This window comes from Podarcis filfolensis, assembly GCF_964270895.1.
Source record: "Podarcis filfolensis genome assembly, chromosome: 3".
In the NCBI taxonomy this organism is placed as follows: Eukaryota; Metazoa; Chordata; class Lepidosauria; order Squamata; family Lacertidae; genus Podarcis; species Podarcis filfolensis.
This window is the reverse complement of record NC_139606.1, coordinates 88,941,832-88,965,744: the sequence shown is the minus strand read 5'-3', so window position 1 is coordinate 88,965,744 and position 23,913 is coordinate 88,941,832. Positions and strand designations below refer to the sequence as shown.

Sequence of the window (23,913 nt, the reverse complement as noted above, 5' to 3'; positions counted from 1 at the left end):
AAGCTGTGATATCATTCAACAGTGACACTTATCTCTGAGGTTGGACACCTTTGTGGGATGGTGCCTGCTGTGCCCCGTGATCTGACATGGGACATGGGACATCTGGCATGTGTTTTTCCAGGCCAGCACAACACCAAATTGGCCTCGTGAGAGTGGATTCCAGCCTGACTGACACTTGGCCAGTCACCGACTGTTGGTGTGTGCACAGCACCCCTCCCATACACCTCGCTTTGGCAGTCACTCTGTGGTGGTCTGCCTAAGCAGCACAGCACAGACCTCCATGGGCCCTAACCATCCGTCAGCACTTGATTGTCTGCCTCATATGAACTACAAGTATTACATCACCTCCTATCTTAATTTCAAAGCTGAAAAGAAACCCCAGCTTCAGACTGAGCGACGTAGAAGTAACCAGAGCTCTTAGTGCAAATTGCTTTTCAAGGTGCACTCAGATGAAAGCCCAAACCCCTAACTTACTGTGCTCTGTTTCTAGTGTACCGTCGGAAACACCAGGAACTTCAAGCTATGCAGATGGAGTTACAGAGCCCCGAGTATAAACTGAGCAAGCTGCGAACCTCCACCATTATGACTGACTACAACCCCAATTATTGCTTTGCAGGGAAGACCACATCCATTAGTGACCTCAAAGAGGTGCCCCGGAAAAATATCTCTTTGATAAGGTAAACCAGCCTCTCTGACTTTTTTATGCTCGGATGCGCTCTGCGGCGAATGTGCATGAGCAGATCCACACATGCGCCTTCTCCTTTTGTCTGGCAGTATCACACACTCATCTTTATTCACAAGCATGCAGGACCACTGCTGGCTGTGGCAATGGTCTTCTGGGTGTAAAGATAGTGGAGAATGGATGGAAGCTGGATCTCTGCCCTCCCCTCAGGTTGTTCAGCCTGACAGGTAGGGAGAAAAGTTCGGCACCTGCTTCCTATGGATGATCCAAAGAGCTATCATATATAAAGCTCAGTAATTCCTCAGGCACTGGCTATAATTTGCCCAGGCTCTCTTAGACAGCACTGACATCTGGCGCAGTGACCTTTTGGAGGTTCTGCCAGTGCTTGTGACTGGGTCTCTGGCAATAAAAGTGACATCAGCAAAGGCATCTGCTCTGCCAGGCACTAGAAAACCCAGATATAGCAGTGCCAGTCTAACATGGATCTGGATTTGGGGGGAAAGCATTAGCAAGTTAAGGTAAATTCCAGTAGGAGAAAGTTAATTTCAACCCTTCTCTGTGTATTTAGAGTTGTAGCTGACCCTGTAAGGGTATAGAAAGGAGGGTGTATATTTCCTCCCCTAACTTTGTGTGCCCCCTCACATTCAGTTATTGCTTCATATGCTCACACCCCTGTATACATAAAAAAAAAAATACACATGCAAATTGAAGATTTCGCTAAAAGGCTATTCCTCACTGAGAGGCAGAAAAATTAAGCCCATCAAATATGTTAGGGTCTAAAAGATCTCAAATATGGTCAGATTTCACACTTAATACAACAGCTGATTCATACCAATGAAGCAGTTAGAATTAAAAGTTGTTAACATTTTAATACACACATCCTGAAGGATTTGAGTGGCGGGGGAGGCCTGGGAGGGTGGGGAAGAAAGATTTCTGAACTTTATGCTTTACATGAGAGTCATTACAGTCTATGGGTACACTATCTCTCTTGCACTTCTGAGTTATAAATAACAATCCTTAATGAAGCTTTATGTGTCCAACACATATGTCTGAACTGTGAATTAATTGGGTCTAACTAATTAAAATGCTCAAGTGGTGTTCCAACCTCGAGGATGATGGGGGTGCCTAAATTTCACTTGCCACTGTAGCATTCACTGGGTTGGGCTTACTTGCACCTCTAGTGAATGAAGGCAGGAGTAGTTTTACAGGAAATCGGCTGGCATCACTTCCGTTTTTTTGCTCCTGCCTCAACAAAGCAATCACCTTCTCCTTTGGCTCCTTGTGCTCCTTCATCTTTGCTTAGCAATGTTCTTCTTCTGTGATTTCACTCTACTGTTCTTTCTCTGTATATAAACACACACAGAATCCTATCCCTCCTCTCCACAGGCTGGGTGTAGCTACATCCGTGCACGGCCTGCAACATCTCTTCCCACTCTCCAGCTCTGTTTGCATGGTTGGCTTTCAGTTAATGGTTTGTTGTAGGAAATAGGTTCACACTGTTTTGAGTTTTAGCTCCAGACTGTTTGTTAAGTTATGGGTGAACATATCAGACGACACAGCGATTCTTCAAACAGCTCTTGTTTATTCACAGGCCAGAACAGAACTGAACTGAAGGGTTCAGCCAGCCTGCTTATATAGACCTCCACTAGAACGCAACAGTAACCATTTTCTGAAACTATCCAATCACTGAACGTCACTTTCAATCCCTTATTTGCATATGTGGACCTGAGTGAAAACTATCTACAGTATCCCCCTGCTGGCCCAGGGTGAGAACTTCAGTACATAACACTGTTTATGCTCGGTGAGCATGCCAAACTGAAGAGGGGCCAGTCTATTTCCTGTAAAAGCTACTCCTGCCTTCATCCAATAGAGGTGCAAGTAAGTCCAACCTAGTGAGGCTACACTGGGCAAGCAAATCTACCCTTCAGGTGGGTACACAATGGTACTTTCTTAGGCAGAGAGCTAGTCCATCCAACATCATGCCATCGGAGCTAGCAGTGGATGATCTTCACCAGTTCTGATATCTGAGTGTCTTTGTTCTGAAGATGCCAAAGGTTGATCAGAGAGGGCTTGTACATTCATTGAATTCTAGAGTTGGAAGGGATACTGGACATTGTCTAGCGCAAAGTTGCTCAGGGCAGCATCTGCAATGCAGGATGCCACTGTAGCATTTCTGATAAATGGCATTTCAGGATACATCATAGGGGAGCCCACACCACCCCCAGAGGCACGCTGTTCCACTGTCAAATAACTCTTACTGTTTGGAAGTTTCCCTAACATTTGGGCAAAGTCTGCTTCCCTGAAATTTTCACACACTGCTTCCAGCCCCACTCACAGGAGCAACAGAGAAAAAGTCTGAATTTGGAAGCATGTGTTGCACCCAGCCCTTTGACGAGGAGGGTGTTATTGGGCTGTTGTTTTTATTTTGATTATATATTGTGGTTTAATAATTTGATTTTGTTCTGTGAACTGCCCTGAGATCTCTTGGTATAGGGTGGTATATAAATTCAATAAATAAAATAATAATAATAACAAGAGCACACCGTCTGCAATAAGGAATCTTAGGACCAGATGGGCCCCAGGGAGCACTGCATGCTGACATTGCCTTTGCCCTACACTGGCAGTGAGGAAATCACCAAGTTTTAATCCATCTGGAGCATGACAGAGAATCCAGGGAAGCGAAAGAAGGAAGTAATGGGGAGGGTACTGCGTGCTGCACTTTACATTTGGCTTTTTAAAAAATGGTGGCCCTGTGCCAGTAAGAATGACTTTCCTGTCAAGAGTAATTGGTAGCTGCTATCATGACAATGTCATTTCAGCTTGTAAAGCTGTGAGGTGGTGATGCCTGTTCACTGGAGAGCATGGCATGCTGTGTGATCCTAGTGTAGTAAGAAATTATAGTGCAGTACAAAAAGCCAAGGAACTAGCTAGGAGCCTTAATCAAGCTCTCCCTGTGCAAAGGTCAGAGGGGGCAGGGCTTCTGTTGAGGTAGGTGATTAGCTGTGGGAGGAGCTTATCAGAGCTTGCAGGGCAGTGGCACGCGCCTAGCGGCGCGCGCAGTTTGATCAATCTTTTACATTCAGGGGAGCTAGTCTCAAACGTTTGTTGGGAGAGACCTAGGGTTTTTTGGGGGGGGAGTTATTTGTCCTGTCTTCACGCTTTTTATGATGGAGGACCGCTGTAGTCACCCCCAATGACACGTTCTCAAGATGGAGGGTGAGGGAACAGCTGCAGTCGCCTGCGGTTCCTGCGCAATGTTTGCCATCTTGCCAAAGGTTGCAGGCAGCTTTACCTGCAGCAATTGCATGTTGATTGCCCTCTTACAAGACAAAGTCCAGCAACTGGAGGAACGTGTAGCTACGCTCCAAAGAATTAGAGAGCTGGAGCTCTTCTTGGAAGCAACAGAGCACACCGTCTCCACCAAGGAGGAGACAGGGGACTCCCCTGAGAAGGAGGCTAGTTCACCAACACAGGAGCCAGATATATGGAGAAACGTGACTCAAAGAAGTAGGAGGCCCAGGGTTCGCTCTGATTGTTTAGAAATACACAATCGCTTTGAGGTCCTCTCCCCTAGCATGGAAGACGAAGAGCAGACTCCATTTGAGGATCTCTCCCTCATTACAGTCGATCAGGTATATGAAGACGAGCAGCAAAGTCAGTCCTCAGGGAATGTGCAGGCGACCTTGGAACGGACAGCTCACGGAAGAACCCTGACCAAACCTAAGAGGAGGCGTGTAGTGGTGATAGGGGATTCCCTACTGAGGGGAACAGAAGCAGTGATCTGTGGGCCTGACAAGATGTCTCGGGAAGTGTGCTGTCTCCCCGGGGCTAAGATCCAAGATGTAACTGAACGACTGCAAGGAATCATAAAACCCACTGACAAATACCCCTTCCTCTTGGTTCATGTGGGAACCAATGACACTGCAAGCAATAGCCTCCAGAAGATCAAAAGAGATTACGAGGCTCTGGGCAGGAAATTGAAGCAATTAAATGCACAAATTGTCATCTCATCTGTCCTCCCAGTTGAACGACGTGGCCCAGGGAGAGAGGGAAAAATAGTGGAAGTGAACAGCTGGCTTCGCAAATGGTGTAAACAGGAACGGTTTGGATTCTTAGATCACAGACAGCAGTTTCTTGAAGATGGACTTCTGGCAAGCGATGGGCTGCACCTCACAACGGTTGGGAGGAATGTTTTTGCCAAAAATCTCAGAAACCTCATCAGGAGGGCTTTAAACTGACTAATGTGGGGGAGGGAGACAGTGCTCCTGAAGGTAGGAGTCTATCAATTGATGAAGATGATCATCCAAATGTCATAGACCGAATGGAGCAAACAGCACACAGACCTAGTGGTGGGAGGAAAAAATCCTTAAATAAGAGACACGGGGGAATGATTAATGGACTTCAATGTCTGTACACTAATGCGCAAAGCATGGGAAATAAACAAGATGAGCTTGAGCTCTTGGTACAGCAAACTAAATATGACATAATAGGCATCACTGAAACCTTGTGGGATAAGTCCCACGATTGGAATGTAATAATGGAGGGATACAATCTATTTCAGAGAAACAGACCAGACAAGAAAGGAGGAGGAGTGGCGTTATATGTCAGGGATGTGTATACCTGTGAAGAGATCCAAGATTTAGAACCTCAAAGCCAAAGTGAGAGCATTTGGGTCAAAATTAAGGGAGAGAAGAATAACAGTGACCTCATTGTGGGAGTTTACTATAGATCCCCAAGCCAAACTTAGGACATAGATGATGCCTTCCTGGAACAGATGGCCAAGCATGCAAAAGGAAGGGAGATAGTAGTAATGGGGGACTTCAATTACCCGGATATTTGTTGGATGTCAAACTCAGCCAAGAGCATAAGGTCAAACAGATTCCTCACTGGCCTTGCAGACAACTTCATTGTCCAGAAAGTGGGAGAAGCAACAAGAGGAACAGCCATTTTAGATCTGGTCCTAACCAATGTTGATGACCTGGTTAGTGGGGTAGAAGTGGAAGGATCATTAGGCGCGAGTGATCATGCTCTTCTGAAGTTTACTATACAGCGGAAAGGAGCAGCCAAGCATACTAGGACTCAATTTCTTGACTTTAAGAAAGCCGACTTCATAAAACTTAGGGAAGTGCTGGGTGAGATCCCATGGACAGTAATACTAAAAGGAAAGGGAGTTCATGATGGCTGGGCGTTTGTTAAGAGGGAGATAGTAAAAGCACAACTTCAGGCAATACCAATGAGACGGAAACATGGAAGGTGCCTAAAGAAGCCAGGGTGGCTATCTAAAGAACTTTTAACTGAGTTAAGATTAAAAAAGGATGTGTACAAAAAATGGAAAAGGGGGGAAACCACCAAAGAGGAATTCAAACAAATAGCCAGCACGTGTAGACACAAATTCAGAAAAGCTAAAGCACAGAATGAACTCAGGCTTGCTAGAGAGGTTAAAAGCAACAAAAAAGGCTTTTATGGGTATGTTCGTAGCAAAAGGAAGAACAAAGAAACAGTGGGGTCACTCAGAGGAGAAGATGGTGAAATGCAAACGGGACACAGAAAGGGCTGAACTCCTCAATGCCTTCTTTGCCTCAGTCTTCTCCGATAATGAAAACAATGCCCGACCTGAAGAATTTGGAGCAAATGATTCAGCAGAGGAAACACAGCCCAGAATAACTAAGGAGATAGTACAAGAATACTTGGCTAGTCTAGATGTATTCAAGTCTCCAGGGCCAGATGAACTGCATCCAAGAGTATTAAAAGAACTGGCAGATGTGATTTCAGAACCACTGGCAGTCATCTTTGAGAATTCCTGGAGAACAGGCGAAGTCCCGGCAGACTAGAGGAGGGCAAATGTCCCTATTTTCAAAAAGGGGGAAAGAGAGGACCCAAATAATTACCGCCCAGTCAGTCTGACATCAATACCAGGGAAGATTCTGGAGCAGATCATTAAGCAAACAGTCTGTGAGCACCTAGAAAGGAATGCTGTGATCACCAATAGTCAGCATGGATTTCTGAAAAATAAGTCATGTCAGACTAACCTGATCTCGTTTTTTGACAGAATTACAAGCCTGGTAGATGAAGGGAACGCAGTGGATGTAGCCTACCTTGATTTCAGCAAGGCATTTGACAAGGTGCCCCATGATATTCTTGTAAAGAAGCTGGTAAAATGTGGTCTTGACTATGCTACCACTCAGTGGATTTGTAACTGGCTGACTGACCGAACCCAAAGGGTGCTCATCGATGGTTCCTCTTCATCCTGGAGAAGAGTGACTAGTGGGGTGCCACAGGGTTCTGTCTTGGGCCCGGTCTTATTCAACATCTTTATCAACGACTTGGATGATGGACTCAAGGGCATCCTGATCAAATTTGCAGATGACACCAAACTGGGAGGGGTGGCTAACAGCCCAGAGGACAGGATCACACTTCAAAACGACCTTGACAGATTAGAGAACTGGGCCAAAACAAACAAGATGAACTTTAACAGGGAGAAATGTAAAGTATTGCACTTGGGCAAAAAAAAATGAGAGGCACAAATACAAGATGGGTGACACCTGGCTTGAGAGCAGTACATGTGAAAAGGATCTAGGAGTCTTGGTTGACCACAAACTTGACATGAGCCAACAGTGTGACGCGGCAGCTTAAAAAGCCCATGCAATTCTGGGCTTCATCAATAGGAGTATAGCATCTAGATCAAGGGAAGTAATAGTGCCACTGTATTCTGCTCTGGTCAGACCTCACCTGGAGTACTGTGTCCAGTTCTGGGCACCACAGTTCAAGAAGGACACTGACAAACTGGAACGTGTCCAGAGGAGGGCAACCAAAATGGTCAAAGGTCTGGAAACAATGCTAAGGGAGCTGGGCATGTTTAGCCTGGAGAAGAGGAGGTTAAGGGGTGATATAATAGCCATGTTCAAATATATAAAAGGATGTCACATAGAGGAGGGAGAAAGGTTGTTTTCTGCTGCTCCAGAGAAGCGGACACGGAGCAATGGATCCAAACTACAAGAAAGAAGATTCCACCTAAACATTAGGAAGAACTTCCTGACAGTAAGAGCTGTTCGACAGTGGAATTTGCTGCCAAGGAGTGTGGTAGAGTCTCCTTCTTTGGAGGTCTTTAAGCAGAGGCTTGACAACCATATGTCAGGAGTGCTCTGATGGTGTTTCCTGCTTGGCAGGGGGTTGGACTCGATGGCCCTTGTGGTCTCTTCCAACTCTATGATTCTATGATTCTATAAGCATCTGAAAAGCACAACGCAGAAGCAGCTTCTAATTTATTATATCTGCACAGAGGGCACATTTGGGGTGGGGGGGGGGAGAAACAGCTTTGCAGTGGATCTTGTTCCCATGTCTGAGGGGGCAAATCTCTAAATTGTTGGTTCAGATTCCCTAGCGTGAGGCAGCCTTCGTCACAGCACATGCTGTGGCACTCTTGAAATAAAGCTACCAACTGAACAGAATACAGGCCATCTAACATTTACTAGAACCAGTCAATATCCATCAAAGAGCCAAAAAATAAAATTTATAGCAACGATTGTTGGCTTAGATGTACTGCTGCTGCTGCTGCTGCTGCTACTCAGGCACCAAAGGTCTAATAATGTAGCAGGATCCAAGTGCCAAGCTCTTACCAGGCTAGTCCCAGCTGGAATTGTGCATTTTAGACCATGAGAAAACAGAGGTAAAAAGAAAAACTCAGGGGGGATGCAACCACCTATCTCCCACGCCATGTCTGCTTGACTCTTATTGCCTGTGCTGCCATAGAAGCTTCATGGAGAAGAGAACTTTTGTCTCTACAGAGACACCACCACAGGTGATGACTTGCAGGAGGCATTGCTGCTATCAGTCCTATAAGGATTAGGCAAAGCAAGAGGCTCGTATGGTTCCAGCTGATTCTATAAGGTTGCTGTCCTCTACCTGGCTTCTCTGCATGAGACTCCCCGTCGTTGCTTTCCATCAGACCACCAACCCGGACAGTTGTTCTGTGTATTATGGGTTTGCAACCAGCTGTTGCAAGAGCAATTAGCAGGGGGTTGTCTTTCTTTACTCATCATGGTTTGGGTGCTGGGAAAACATAATATTCCAGGACCCAAGTATTGCTATTGAAAGAAAATCCTGTGCAAAACCTACCTATGGTTTTAAATTAGCTTCCTGGAAAAGTCCTAAGCAAGTCTGTTGGCAATTTGATGACTCCACTATTGTGTACAGTATTGGCTTTTAAAACTCAGCTAGACAGGTTTTGCAAGGCCCCTCCTTCTGAGACAGTCAGTCCATCACACTTGTCAGAAATCTGTCATCTCCTCCTAATGGCCCCTTAAGGTGCAAAAAAATAAAATAAAATCCATCTCTTAGTTACTTTTTTATGTTGATTTCTAGAATAGTAATTGGTGATGTTCTTTGAGATGAAATTTGTTTTATTGATGCAGTCTTTTCCCTAGGAGAAGACTGTCTGCATTGTTCTGTGCTTCGTGTTTATTGCTTATTTTTCTTGCTGTTTCCTGTGGTGTTTCAAGCCTGCTTTCAATATTTTCCTTTCTGCACAAATATACCCAATCAGTTGCAACTCTCTGTGCATGTGAGACATTGGGTGATAGCTCCTTTCCCCCTCTTCTTCCTCTACCTACCTCCACATACAAACACGCTGAGCCTTCAACTCAATGAGCCCCGGTGGCCGTGTTCTGCCTCTGGAACCCCAAAGCCCTCCTGAGATTTGCCTGCTTCTCTGCTGCACGTACAACGTTTTTATATTTTTATTAATCAAAGGCTGGAATGAGCAGTGACACAAAACTTGTGTAATGAGCACACAGGAGAAAATCTATCTTAACAGGGTGCATGATTTATTTATTTGCTCGTTTTCTGTATTCTTTTAAATAATTAATCCCGAAACCCACTTTATAAAAATTGTTCAACATCTACAGTAATCATGCTTAGCTTTGGCACACAATTACTCTGCTGTGAGTCCGGTGTGCCATGCAGAATTGGTTACTCCCATTGTACACTTCCAACATGCTAAGGCCACGGTCTGTAGTCAGCAGTTGCAAACCACCTTAATATCCCCAGTAGATGACTTATGCCAGAATAAAGATGGAGGGGTGTGATATTGTTGATTCTTTTGGACCATTCAGCATCCTTTGATGCCATCATCCATGTTATCCTTATGAGTCCATCAACCATATAACCCTTCTGATTGGACTATGTGGGCTGGGAACTGGGAGCACCATGCTGCAGTGGTTTAATTTTTAGCTGGATGGCCAGTTCCAGAAAGGGCTGCAACGTTTGTGGTATTGGGCCCCCTAGAATAATTCCATCTTGTCCCCCATGCTTGTCAACATCAACTCAAAGCTGTTGAATGAGATCATCTGAAGATGCGGACTGAGGTGGCACCCAACTCTTCGTTCCCTTTTCATCTCATTCTCGTGGGCAATAGAAGCAGTCAACCAGTGTTATGGACTGGTTGGATGGAGAGGAATGGTGGGAGGAACCAGCTGGGGAATCACCAAGGGAAGAAGGCTCAGAGTCCAGGGAGTGGTAGAAGCTGATGACGTCTTCTACCTCTACTGTCAGAGGAAGAATGCCTCTTATTGCCTTTTGCTGGGAGTCACAAGTGGGGAGATCGCTCAAGTCCTGCTTGCTGGCTTCCCATAGGTACCTGGCTGGTCACTTTGAGAACAGGACCTTAGAATAGCATAGGTCTTTGGCTGATCCAGCAGGGCTGTTACAAATTTCCCTCACTTTGTCCTGTACTGCATATGAAAGTAGGAGTTTGCCCATATTGCTTCCCTGCTCCCTGCACAATGTATTATACCAGTGGGGATGGGGGGAACGGTTCATCCTGCTTACATTTAGAGTCAGTTGAATGGGACCCCAGGGGTCATCCAGTCCAACCCTCTGCAATGCAGGAATCCTGCCCACAACATTACAGTTTCATTACAGAAAGAATCCTGATCAAGCCATGGCTATTTTAATCTTAGTCAAGGCAGCCCAGTATATTCCCTTTTTGTTGGAAGAATGAACCTTCCCATAACTCAAGTGTAAGTGGTCAGCTGCCATAGTAGATACCATAGTTAGAGATAGTTGTGGTTTTGGGGGTTGTTGTTGTTTTTGAAGCAGTAATGTTTTATGGGTAAATTGCACTAATGAGGCCTTTGCGTAACTAAGGTGTTGGCCAAGTATAGGTGATTTATTGCCATAGTAGCTAATGGTCAGAGATGTTGTTTGGAAGCAGCAAGTCAACATAATGTATAGTGTGTCATTATGCGATGATTCTTTTTATTTTTTTAAAAAAAAACCTTTCCTTTTTCTAGGAGCCAAAAATGATTAATTCACAGTGAAAACATATACAATGTGATTTAGTTCTGGGGTGGACTTCAGGGTGTTGGAACACGACAAATTTATGCATAAATACAAATTCTGAATATTTCATCAGCATCTGTGCCACTTAACAAGGGAGTTGAGGGTGTTGCTAGTGACAAGTTCCTCTGCGGAGTGTCTACTAGTGCCAATGGTAACATTACATTAACAGTACTCCATGTAACCAGTTTGTAACATGCCATAAAGTGGGAAGCAGGCATGAGCAACACAAAACATCTAGGGTGCAGAACTTTTTTCTCTTTCCCTAAATGAATTTCCACTAAATGAACATTTCACAGTGTGCATTCAAGGGATTTACGTAGGCCTAACCTTTCTCCGTTTTGCATGAAATTGACATATTGAGATATGTGTGGTATTTTAATCCTCCTTCCCTTTTCTGATTTGTCTAGGGGTTTAGGCCATGGAGCCTTTGGGGAGGTGTACGAAGGTCAGGTGGTTGGGATCCCCAGCGACCCCAGTCCCTTGCAAGTGGCTGTAAAAGTAAGTGGAAAAACGAGTGACGAGTGTCCGTGGTGTTGGTTAGCTGCCATATTTCATCAAATGAAAGCAGCATGTCTGAGTTCACTATCTTGGTTTCTCCTGATTATGGCAGGTTGGGGAAACTGAAAAATCTAGAATGTCTCTTCAGAAATCATTATCACTTTTAGTTCAACACAATGGTAGATTTTTAATTCCCAGGCACATCTTTAAAAACTCCAGTTAGTTGAAGAATCTCTGGGTGCTAGAAAGGATCCTCTAAGCCGGGCATGGCCAAACTTGGCCCTCCAGATCTTTTGGGACTACAACTTCCATCATCCCTAGCTAACAGGACCAGTGGTCAGGGATGATGGGAATTGTAGTTCCAAAACATCTGGAGGGCCAGTTTGGCCATGCCTGCTCTAAGCAATAGCATGATTTCCTGTTGCCTTCCAGCCCCTTCCCCTTCTGCATTCTGATGCTTTCTAGGTTTACTGTCGTTATTGTGGGTGGTTCCATCAACAGACAACTGGAGTTTTTTTCTTGCTTGGAGACAGAGGGATGGGAAAACAGGTTTCTGCTTGTTTTACAGCTCTTAAATACAGAGTGCCTCTGTCGATAAGAAAGGCAGCAACTGTAAAATTTCCTTGTGAGAGGAATGGAGTCTATAATAGGTCCGTGCAGGTCCATGAGAAAGACAGTTTGTTCACGTTTCTCCTCTTCCTTCCTTCTTTCTTGTCTAGACTTTGCCAGAGGTTTGTTCAGAGCAAGACGAGCTGGATTTCCTCATGGAAGCTCTAATAATCAGGTGTGTTAATTCAAGTTGATCAATGGCCTTTCAACCTCAGCAGAATTAAAAGCAGGGGGGGATTGTTGGACTGCTTTTATGCAGGTGAAAATCATCTCAAGAATACATAACATTTATATAATGCTTTAAGAGTGTTCAAAGTGGTTAAAAGACATTTTCTTGTTGTATTTCTTACAACAACTTTTTAAGGTAGGCCAGCATTATTACCCCCAAACTACCTGAGGTGGGACTGAAGCTGAGAGACAGAGGGCCTTGCCTAGGAATTGCTGTTGTTGTTTTGTTTGTACCCTAGCCATCTGACTGGGTTGCCTAACCAGTGAATTTATAGCAGGAACAAGATTCTCCCACAATGTCTCTTTGGCCAGTATGTTTATTTAGTTCATAAAATTTATACATGCTTGACTGTAAACAAACAAACAAACAAACAAAGCGGTTTACAAAAAGATAAAAGAAGAAAATCAAGAAAAAAATTACAGCAAGTAATTTCAGAAAGTTACAATATTAAAAGAAAGTTACAATATTAAAAGAGGTTAAAATTCGCATCAGCTTTCTAAGTATCTTGTTTTACAAGAATGACACCACTTCGAAAGGAATAACATTTTCCAAAGCAAATGCATCCCCAAACTCGGCCCTCCAGATGTTTTGGGACTACAATTCCCATCACCCTTTACCACAGGTCCTGTTAGCTAGGGATGATGGAAGTTGTAGTCCCAAAATATCTGGAGGGCCGAGTTTGGGGATGCCTGGACTAGACCAATAACTGAAGCTATCAGGATCTCAAATCTGCCCAGCAAGTATTTCCTGTTTGATTTAAAAGCTGTTTCTTCATCTCCTTTTCAGCAAGTTCAACCATCAGAATATTGTGCGCTGCATTGGGGTGAGCTTGCAGGCTCTGCCACGCTTTATTCTGCTGGAACTCATGGCTGGAGGAGACTTGAAATCTTTCCTGAGGGAGACACGGCCTAGGCCGGTAAGGAGGAAACAGTTGCTTAACGCTGGGATCTGAGGCCCTTGTCTCCGAGTAGGTCTCCCTTGGTTAAATGTAGCCTAATTTTCTTCACATATCTCAACTGCTTCCTTTAAAAGAATCTTTGTGGGGGTTTTGTGGCTCTTCCTCTCCCACCCTTTCTTGAACTTTAGAACTGTTAGGGGAGATATATGAACACGAAGCAGGTCTTGTGCTGATGGGGTAGCTGAGCAACACTTCACCATGCAACCAGCTTGCACCAGGATCCATAGGTGCCAACTCCCTGGTGCCCAATCATCCACAAAATTCCCCATGAAGGGGCTGGGCACCCACAAATTTTGGTGCCAGGGCCATGCATGCTGCATGGCACCCATGGCCCCAGGCACCCACGGTCACGGGGCCAAGCTGGCACTCCTAGCGAGATCTTTGAAGTGATCTTCTGTTTCACTTGAACGTAGGGGAGTCTGCATTAAGAGAGAATCTACCACCATTCTAAATATCAGCATAATAAAGCTGCAGTTGTTACTCTACCTGTTTCTCAGTTCTGGATTGGATGAAAGGTACAGATGATCTCTTGGATCAGGCTGTTCCTTCTGTTTCAAAATTTGCAAGTTTTCAAGGTATATAGCACTCTTTCTCAATCATGAATAAATAACATTTACACATTCATTTTTTGGAGTGCTGCTGCATAATTTTGAGAATAGAATTCTTGCTAGAAATATTGAACAAGGAACTGGTGTTACAGGAAGGAACTGTTTGAAAAGGGCATCAAGAAGTCTGAGTCTTTGTTTGAGGATGCTAATAGCATTGTTACCCTATAAAGGTGGTCTGGAAATATGCCGGTTCCCTTTGGCCAAAGAAAGACAGCAGCGTCATGGAAAGAGTTCACATTTATTGCAGACTGCATTAAGAATAAATGATCCAGTGGAATTCTCCAAATTCTGGACCCTGGATACAAAATTCAAGAAACTTTTATAACATTCTGTTTACATGTTTAGCTCGTGAATGATCCCTTTCAGCGACATGATTGGATAACAGAATGTGTGTACAGCTTGTGGACTCCTCATGTTCACTTCTAATTGGTTTACAAAAAATACACTCTGTCTACAATCTGTACCATGGCATCAGATAGTTTATAAATTCACTCTTCTTCTGTCTCATGCAAAATGTTGCATTTTTGGTAGTCTGTTACATGAAGCGGTCAGTTTGGAGCTTCTAGTCTCTTCAAGGCAACTTCGCCTTTCTGGTATGTGAAGCTGATAAGCGACGCCCTGCTTGTTAGCAAAAAGACAGGTTGAGGTGCATTAAAAATCTCTGCTTAGCTAGGTATATACTTTTATGCAGGACAATGGCACAGATACATTGTGGTTGTGACTGAAAACATGTTTATGCAGACTCAGCACTTAGCAGGCTGAGGTCAGCTGCATATCAGAAACATGTTCTGTGACACAGGGTGAGAGCATGTCAGTGTAGGGGTATTCTGTACTTCACCTTCCAGCTAGCCCGAAGGAACTTGGCAGCTCTCCTGCGTTTCCAATCGGCACAACCTCTCCTTGGTGTCCTGCTAGCTGCTGATAGCAGACTGTAAGCTGTTGTTCAGTAGAAACTGACTCAAAGCAGAAATAATAGTGCTGTGAAAGCAATGTATGTTCAGAAATGCCTGTCTGCTGTGTTGACCCCAGTGAGTCTCATTCCCTTGGGTTCCCCGGTAATGACACTCAGGTATCAGCATACGTAGTTCTTTCATTTTAAAACGTGTTTTTCAAATTACTAGAGAGTCTTCCCATTACTGACCAGCGCCGACTTCATGAAAAAGATAACTTCGTATAATTGCTTTTTCTCCTGTCATGCAGAGAAATTGCAGCCACTGCTAAATAGTGACTGTCATGTCAGAACAGATCCAGTGTGTAATAAACTCACATAGCACCCAACTTTAGGGAAGCTGAAATTATTATTATTATTTTTAAAGACACAATCTGTTTTAAATAAAAGCTGATTTAAAGGAACTGAAGAATATAAGAAGAGGCTAGCCTGATCAGATGAATGCTGTCTAGTTCAGCATTCTGCTTTGCTAAGCTTCCAAGCCGGACCTGAGCACAATAGCTCTCTCCTGTGCATGATGTAATATAGCCACCATTTGTAGCACACACACATATCCTCCATCAATTTTTAAAAATTCCTTTAAAGTTGGTGGCTGCCATCATTACATCTTGTGGAAGCAAATTCTGTAGTTCAACTTTGCACTATTTGAAGAATTACTTCTTTTTACCTCTCCTGGATCTCCCAATCTTCAGCTTCATTTTATGACCTTGGGTGCTTATATGGGAGGAAAACCTCTTTGTCTCCACTTTCTCCACACCAAGCACAATTTTGTATAACTGTATTACATCCCCACACAAACTCACATTTTTAAAAACAAAACAAAACACCCCAAATATTGGAACCTTTCCTCAATCTGCTTGCTTTGTTTGCACTTTTCCCAGTTGCACAATATCATTTTTGAGGTGCAGCAACAGAATTGAACAAGGTACCCCAAATGTGGTCATTTTTTAGATTTGTAAAAAGGCATTATGATATTGGAAATATTATTTTCAATCCCACTCTTAACAGTCCTGAACATGAAATTCAGCCATTTTTGACAGCTGCTGCATATTGGGTCAACCTTGTCACTGAGCTATTCTCCATGAGCCCTCTCTCCCTGCCAGTTATTTATCTCAATTAATGTATATTTTTCGCCCCAGCATGTATCACTTTGCACTTGCTTGCATTTGCCATTTTAATCCCCATTCACTCACTTTAGAGACATCCTTTTTAATCTACTAGCAATCCCTTTTTGTTTTGTTTTTACCACCCTGAATAATTGGTGCCACCAGCAAAATTAGCCACCTCAGATTAAGTCAACCAATGCACACCATAGGGAATCAAAGCTGTGTATAATATTTTAATTTTTTTCTTCTGAATGATTACAGTATTATATTTGATGTAGTTTCAACACTTGTTTCCAACACCGAGTACAAAATGTCACCCAATATTCTGCTTTTTAACATTTGGCTACTCAAAGCTATTCCTGTGGCTGCTCAAAATGAGCTTTCATGGTCCGCATAACAACTGACAATGATACTTCGCGCATCTGAAAAAGAGAGATCTGGCTCACAAAAGCTTGTGGCTCAACAAATGCGCTAGCTTTCAAGGACTTGTTGGTGACATCTGCATAAAACTTTACAGTATGATTTAGCAGCTAGCGAGATGGTGATGAGCCTCCATAGGCCTGAGCAAAGCATGGGGCTTGTGTGTTCCACCTCCTACATGGCCAGAAGAATCAGGAATCCTGGTTTGCAACAGTTAGTTAAATAATTGAAATATTTTATTGTCACTTGTACAACTTGTATCCAGTGAGATTACATGAGCAGCCCCCACTCAGCTCTCTTAGTCTTAATTCCCCTCATTTACTGACACACACACACCAAACCCGAAAGTCAGTTGCCCTGTTGTTATCTTCTCATTCAGCAGCCTAACAGCCCATGGATAGAAGCTGTTCTTTACCCTGTTGGTGTGACTAATCATGCTTCTATATCTTCTGCCCGAGGGCAGGAGATTAAGAAAGTGCCGGCCAGGGTGTGAATCATCCCTGAGAATTTTCCTTACTCTCCTCTGAGGCAACATTCTTCTGCGATGTCATCCAGCGGATTCACGGGACAGCCCATAATATATTGTGCTGTATTCACCACCTTCTGTAGGCACTTCCTATCAGATGATGTCAAACCAGCGTACCACACCGTGATGCAGTATGAAAGGACACTTTCTATTGTTGACCGGTAGAAGGAGATCATCAGATGTTGATTGCCATCGTTCTTCCGCAATACTCTGAGGAGATGGAGTTTCTGTTGGGCTTTCTTAACCACCTGGGTTGTATTTATTCTCCAAGTAAGGTCTTCACTGAGATAAACTCCTAGGAATTTAAAGGAAGAGACTCTCTCCACACAGCCCTCCCCGATGTACAGCGGGGCTAGTTCTCCTCTCTTCTGTAGCTTGAAGTTGGCTTGTTTATCAACTATTGTTTGTTGTAAACCAGGATTCCTGGCTTGTACGTAACACTAGACGAAGATTCTTTGACAGCAAAACTAAACTCGGCAGAAGCCCTCCTGGGCAGAAGAAGGGAAGGTAGAAACATGAGAGTCCAACACTCATCCATGTAGTGATAAACTGTGGTTTAATGTTACATGAAAACAGGGCCATAGAATCAGAGTTGAAAGTGGGCTCATAGGTCACCTTGTCCAATCCCTTCCCACGCAAGAAAAAAACCACAATGTGTTTTCTGCAGCAAACTAACACAGTTATCCCTCTAGAATTATTCATAGTGAGTTTACACAATCAATATGTGACTGTTTTTCTGTGGTTGGTTTCTTGGATTGAGAAGCAGGCCTGTAGATGTCATTTTTAAACGTCCATGCTCTCTAGATAGGAGTGCAAGATGCTTTGTATTGTTGGTTGTTGCGGGTCACAACGCAGTGCAGCATGAGTCCTTACAGCTAAACACGTGGCAGGAAACAGGGCCACACATAGTGACAGAACGTAGCATTAGCCAACCTGAGCTACAAAGAGTGGCGGCTAGTCATAGAGCACTGCATTGACTCTCTTAACACAAATATGATCGGGTAAGTCAGACCACAGCAGTTCCTACTATAATGTACAAAAGCAAGCACCATGGAGGAAACTAGGAAAAAAACAAACACATGACAGGATCTTTGGAGAAATAAATGAGACCTCAAAGCTCTGGCAGGAAAAATGTGCATCCATGTGGGTTTTAATACAAACACAGACCCTTGTGGAATACAGATAAGAGAGACTTCTTTGACTGTGTAAACTTGCACCAGCAATCTGAATCGACATAGTCTGCTAAGACTGTATTTTATTTTATTTTATGTTTTATTATATTTTATACTCATTGAATATGATTTCCTTCACTTGCATTTCACCTTAATTCAGAAAATTCTCCGTTGGAAGGTCATTATTTCTCCAATAATGACATAAGACTGATAAAGGCAGGGACCCAAAGCTGTCCAGATTCTTGAAATTGAAATGTGCAAATACTCTGAACATAACAAACTCCTAAGGTGTTAAAAGACTTCTCTGCTCAAGGGTTTTTCACATAGAAAAGCAATCAGGAGAGGTTTTTGGTAGATAAGCAGTAATTTCCCTTCTTTGTGTCCTGCAGCATGTTGCTCAAAGCAGTGATTATGCTGAACAATGGAGTCAGTTTGTTTTGCGGTCACCTTTCGGAAGGTTTGACCTAACAAGGGGATGCGTTGCTTTAATGCTCCCAGCCCTTCCCTCCCTCCGAGCCACAACCACACAGTTTCCAGCTGGCTGCATCATCCCTTCATCTGTGGAGCAAGAGCAGCAAGGAGCTGCAAAGTGAATTTCCTTGGCATTTCAAGGCTACTCCAGTTCTCTGCATCTCTGTACAAAATGGGCCCAAACGCTTCACGTCTCAAACAAATTACCCTGTTAAATTGCCCTTGGCAAAAGAAGAGCCTCTACTTTAGCGGAGACCAAATAAAAGGCAGCAGAGGAGCTTTTCTTCTTCAACTAAGAGTTTTACATAAAACTTAGCAGTAGCCTTGCCTACCTGGCGAGGGCAATCCTAATGTCATCACCTGGGTCTGTTGTACCAAGATTGCACAGAGATCCACGAAGGGACAGCACAAAGATTTACACAGGTCCATGGATGCTGCTCTCTCCAATCTCAAAGAGTAGGGCAGGTAAGGAAGAAGAGCAAAAGAGGGTGCTTATGACAGGAGTGTTGTGCCACATCTGTTCGTATTTTGCTTTTCTTGGGTATCAATAGTTGGACGAAGCTGGAGATTGTTACAACTTTCTGCTATAGAATTTCCCTCTCAAACACTCTTGAAGGGAAAGCCAATGTTTGGCACAAAGCTTTCTGACTTCTTACAGAAGTGCCTATACAACATATCTCTGCTGCTGCACTAGATTGGGATTAGGTTCTCGGAAGCCTGTCTTACCTGATTTTTGCTGTAATCAGTGCGGTCCCTCTCTCCTGGACATAAACGCAGATTAGAAGACAATATGTACTTCAAATCTCCCTCTCACCAATTTACAAAACAAGAAAAGTCCTGCTGAAACAGGCCAGAGGCCATCTTAGTTGGACAGCAGTTTCTGTTCTGGCCTGTCTTCACCACAATCAGTGCTGTTTCTGTTCCACTGGAATTTGGTTTCCACCCAATACTTGCTGCCCACTATTCTACATACTTTATGCAACTCACATTCATTTCAATGTAAAGGAAACATCAAAACAGTGATGAAAAGTCATGTTTGCTGATTTAAGCACAAACTATGTGATTGAATACTGATCGTATTCACTTGACTGATTTCTATTGCTGGCCATAGACAAACATGTGAAACTTTTTGTCAGAATTCTCTGACATCCTTACATCTAGTCCAACATCCTGTTCATACAAAGGCCAAACAGATGCCTGTAAGATGCCCAGAAGCAGAATTGGAGAATAGCAGCCCTCATTCACTTTCACGCTTAGTTCCAGATAGTGCCATTATTAGTACATTTGATATGAATTGTCTCAATTAGGATAATTTCCCTCTTTAAAAATGCTTTTCATGCAGGTTGCAGATGGTGAGGGATGGTGGAGAAAAGGTTTAAATGGGTGTTAAATGGGTGCCCAGGACACAAGAGGATGGTCTGTGGAGGTGCTGAGGGCAGTGTGATCATGCTCCAACTATTGAAAAAGCAGCACTATCTTTGCAACAATGCGAGCTTCAATGTGTGCCTTTAAAATAAATGCAAACTGGAGTTTCCAAAAGGGTTAGGAAACAGATTCAACACGTATTATTGTAGCCATGCAGCTCTTTGCTTAAAGTGATCAGGTTTTGAAGATAATCCTCTGAAGCGTCATACTTTGCATTATTTCTTTAGAGCCACCCCTCTTCTCTAGGCATGCTGGACTTGCTACATGTGGCTCGCGACATTGCTTGCGGCTGTCAATATCTGGAAGAAAATCACTTCATTCACAGGTAAGTAGCAGAAGCATTTGTTGCTGAGGGACCACTTCCAAACGCCCTGTGTGACTGACTTAGCTTGCAAAAGGACTAACGGGAGAATAGGAGCAGGAAACAGGCGAGGATGGTTGTGCACTACTGCCCCCTAGAGGTTCAGAGCATTTTATATATATATATAAAAGGGAAGTTTGAGGAGCAAATTAGGTATTATATTTTCGCTGCAGCATAACAAGCTTTCGAAAGCATTTTCATATATGGCATTTCCAGCACTGTTTGAATAACTGTAGCTCTTATCTCGCTGTTCAGCCAAGGTGGGAGGGTAGAGCCCAGCCACGGTGGGCTCTGTGTGTCTGTGTGTGTTTAAACCAGTTGGCGGAGAAGAAAGGTCAAAGCCATTCCTTCTACTTCAGCTTCTGGGGTCAGTGGTGCAGCTAAAGTCAAAGAGGTGCAGGTGGGGTCCAATTCCAAGGAGTTGACCAAATGCCCCCACGGAGAGCAGTGGATGATAGAGACCAGCACCAGACCTGTGCTAATATGGGGACATTGGGGGTCACTAGGGCTGATGCTTACATTCTTTTTAAAACAGAATCAGGGAACATAAGTGGGCCAGGCAAGGGCATGGTTACAGGTGTTCGTTTTAAAAACACATTGTCCTTCTCTGCATACAAAAGATGCTTACTCCCAAGTTAGTCTTCAGGCTCTGCAAAGCAGTGGAGCTACCACTGCATCCACAGCCTGGACACTCGCATGGCAGAAGGGGGGGCAGGCAGATTGGGCACCCGATCCTTGTGCTAGCTTCAGGCTTGTGTGGCAATCGGGCCTGGATCAGACCCAGTGCTGGCCAATGCTGGCTTGGGATGCAGCAGACCCTGGGCTGGGTCAGCCCCTCCCGGCCCTTGGGATGCCTCGGTCAGTGGTATCCATCAGGCTCTGCTGGCAGAGGTACCACCAACAGGCAGAAAGGGGAGGTCTGCACTGGTGGAGTGACGGTGGCTGAGCCAGCAGAAGTGAGCAGAGGGATTCCTCTGATGGCGGGGGGGGTAGAGAGAGAGGGAGAGACGAGAAATGTTAGTTGTGTGCTTCACAAAAGGAGCAATATACATGGTTGTCTAAAGGTGTCTGCGTGTCCCCCATCAGACCATTAAGACCAGGGTCTTAGCTCCGAGGGCCTTTAGGCAGCTCCCTCACTTTGAGAAGTGAGGTGACAGGGAACCAAGCAGAGGGCCTTCTCAGTAGTGGCACCTGCCCTGTGGAACGCCCTCCCATCAGATGTCAAGGAAATAAACTACTTTCTGACTTTCAGAAGACATCTGAAGGCAGCCCTGTTTAGTGAAGTTTTTTAATGTTAGACGTATTATTCTGTTTTTAATGTTCTGTTGAAAGCTGCCCAGAGTGGCTGTGGAAGCTTGGCCAGATGGGTGGGGTAGAACTAATAAATTGATGATGATGATGATGATGGTGATGCACTACTGGTGGGTGTGTATGTGTGGGGGTGGGGGTGTGCTTTAAAGCTAGCCCCACTGGCTCTCAAATTCATCAACTGGAGTGATTTGTGGAGCTTTAAATCTTGTGCTGCTGAGTCTCCCGTACTGGTTTTCTCAAAAAAAATAAGAAGAATGAAAATGTTCAATAGTCAATTAGTTTTGTCCTTAGTTTTTCCAATGAGTTGAGCCGTTGCTCCTCCAAGGGCAGAGTTTCACATGCTTTTTCTCCTTTCCTTTTTGTTTCTTAGAGACATCGCTGCTCGAAATTGCCTCCTTACATGTAAAGGCCCTGGGAGAATAGCTAAAATTGGAGATTTTGGGATGGCCCGGGACATATACAGGTAAGAGAATGCAGCTTATTATTAGCCCCATCGAGGGGAAGCCTACTCCATAAAAAGGGGTTGGTTTATGTGGCTTAACTTCTTTGCAGGATCTTATATTTTTTCCCTGGTCAGGGGACTTGTAATGTTTCCAGATCCTAACTTGCAGACAGTATTAGCATTTGCTGTGACACTGGGGACTAACCCAAACTTCCGCTGTTCACGTTCAGAGTCCATCATCCTGCATTCTGTTGTGAATGCATCCTCAGCCACGCTACCATTTCTCCCTTTCTTCCCCTCCACTCTTGTGTTCTGTTTTATACTCCTTGGTGTTGACCCCGTCACTTTCAGTCTCTATGTCAGCGTCATTAGTAAATCTCTCTAGTTTACAGCATATAAAAGAGGGGGAAAGGTCAGGAAAATGTAATTACCCAACCTGGAATTTATCCAGGGCAGTTGGGATTAATGATTCTGCAGTTACAGAAAGTGCCAGGAAGACTTTAATGACTGTGTGTGTGGTCAGGACTTCTGCTTACATCTCATCTGAAAATCAACACTCACAGTGCCCTCTAATGTCAGGCTGGAGAACTGCTTCATCACATGACGCAATGAAGGGCCACTCAACAGTTTGGACAGATGACTTACCCTTTGGCCTTTTACTTAACTTAGCTGTTTAAGAACATTATTCGCTATAGTAAAAATGTGGCATAAGGTTTGAACAGTTCACACCTTTATACAGGGATTTTTTTCTGGAGGGACACAGAGGTATGCATACCCCTAAACATTTTGTGAATCTAAGCTTGGCGTCACTGAGGCGCAGTATTTTAATACAAGTAGGAAAAAGAGTACCTCTAAACATTTTTTTTGGGGGGGAGCACTGCCTTTTTAAAACGGGGTGGGAACCAGTTTACTTGTGGGATCACCTTACCCCCCACATCCCTGCATCAGCACTTAGTGCTTCCAGGTGGATGGGATAGAGACTGACCATCACTGCCTTTTGCTGTTGCCAGCCTCCTCTGGAGAAAGGATATGGGAGCTAACTGTATGTCATTTAGCCTGGTGAGAAAATTCCTGCCCTCTGAACTGTATTTAAGCCAGGCTCCTTGGAGTGCAGGAAGGACTGGTATCAGAAACTTAAATGTCAGTTAACTCTAGTTTTGTGCCTTGTATTTAAACCTAGATTGTTGAGATTTTTTTTTGTAAATATTGAATTAATTCTGTGTTTGTTAAATTGTTGGATGCTGGTCATTTTTTAATTTACTGCCATGCTCTGTAATTCATATGTTTAGATGTTTTAAATGTTTTCTGTAAGCCACTTTGAGCATAGCTCGTTGTGGAGAAGTGGCATAGAAGTTCACCCAGTCAGTCAATTCCAGAACAATGAGGGTCAGCCTTCAATGGTCACGACTGTGCACTCATGTCTGATTTCATCTTCTAAATTCCACCCCGCTTTCTCAACAGAGCCAGTTACTATAGAAAAGGAGGGTGTGCAATGCTCCCTGTCAAGTGGATGCCCCCTGAGGCCTTTATGGAAGGGATATTTACGTCCAAAACAGATACCTGGTGAGCCTGCTCCATATTTTCCATCCATTTTTCAAGCCACCTGCTGCCAGTTGGTTAAATGTAGCAACCACCTTTCTTCTGCAGCAACCTATGTCCTTTCTTCAAAAACACAAGGATCCTTCCGATGTTACATTTAGCCATGTAGGGTAGCTCTTTCCTGCAGTGCTAAGTAGCATCATAAGTCATATGGAAGGACACCATATCATGACTCGTTTCCAATGCCAGCATTACCCTTCCCAGGAATT

General features: G+C 44.0%; 1 protein-coding gene across 3 annotated transcripts in view; it reads left to right on the top strand.

Annotated features, from left to right (window-relative positions):
- Positions 1-23,913, top strand: part of ALK (ALK receptor tyrosine kinase) — a 574,962-nt gene that overhangs the window by 541,763 nt on the left and 9,286 nt on the right. For all 3 annotated transcript variants that reach the window (XM_083604448.1, XM_083604449.1, XM_083604450.1), the window contains 7 exons: positions 491-677; positions 11,428-11,518; positions 12,238-12,302; positions 13,143-13,272; positions 20,219-20,316; positions 22,034-22,126; positions 23,567-23,668. In XM_083604448.1, the coding sequence (XP_083460574.1) occupies positions 491-677; positions 11,428-11,518; positions 12,238-12,302; positions 13,143-13,272; positions 20,219-20,316; positions 22,034-22,126; positions 23,567-23,668 (766 nt within the window). The remainder of the gene's footprint in view (positions 1-490; positions 678-11,427; positions 11,519-12,237; positions 12,303-13,142; positions 13,273-20,218; positions 20,317-22,033; positions 22,127-23,566; positions 23,669-23,913) is intronic.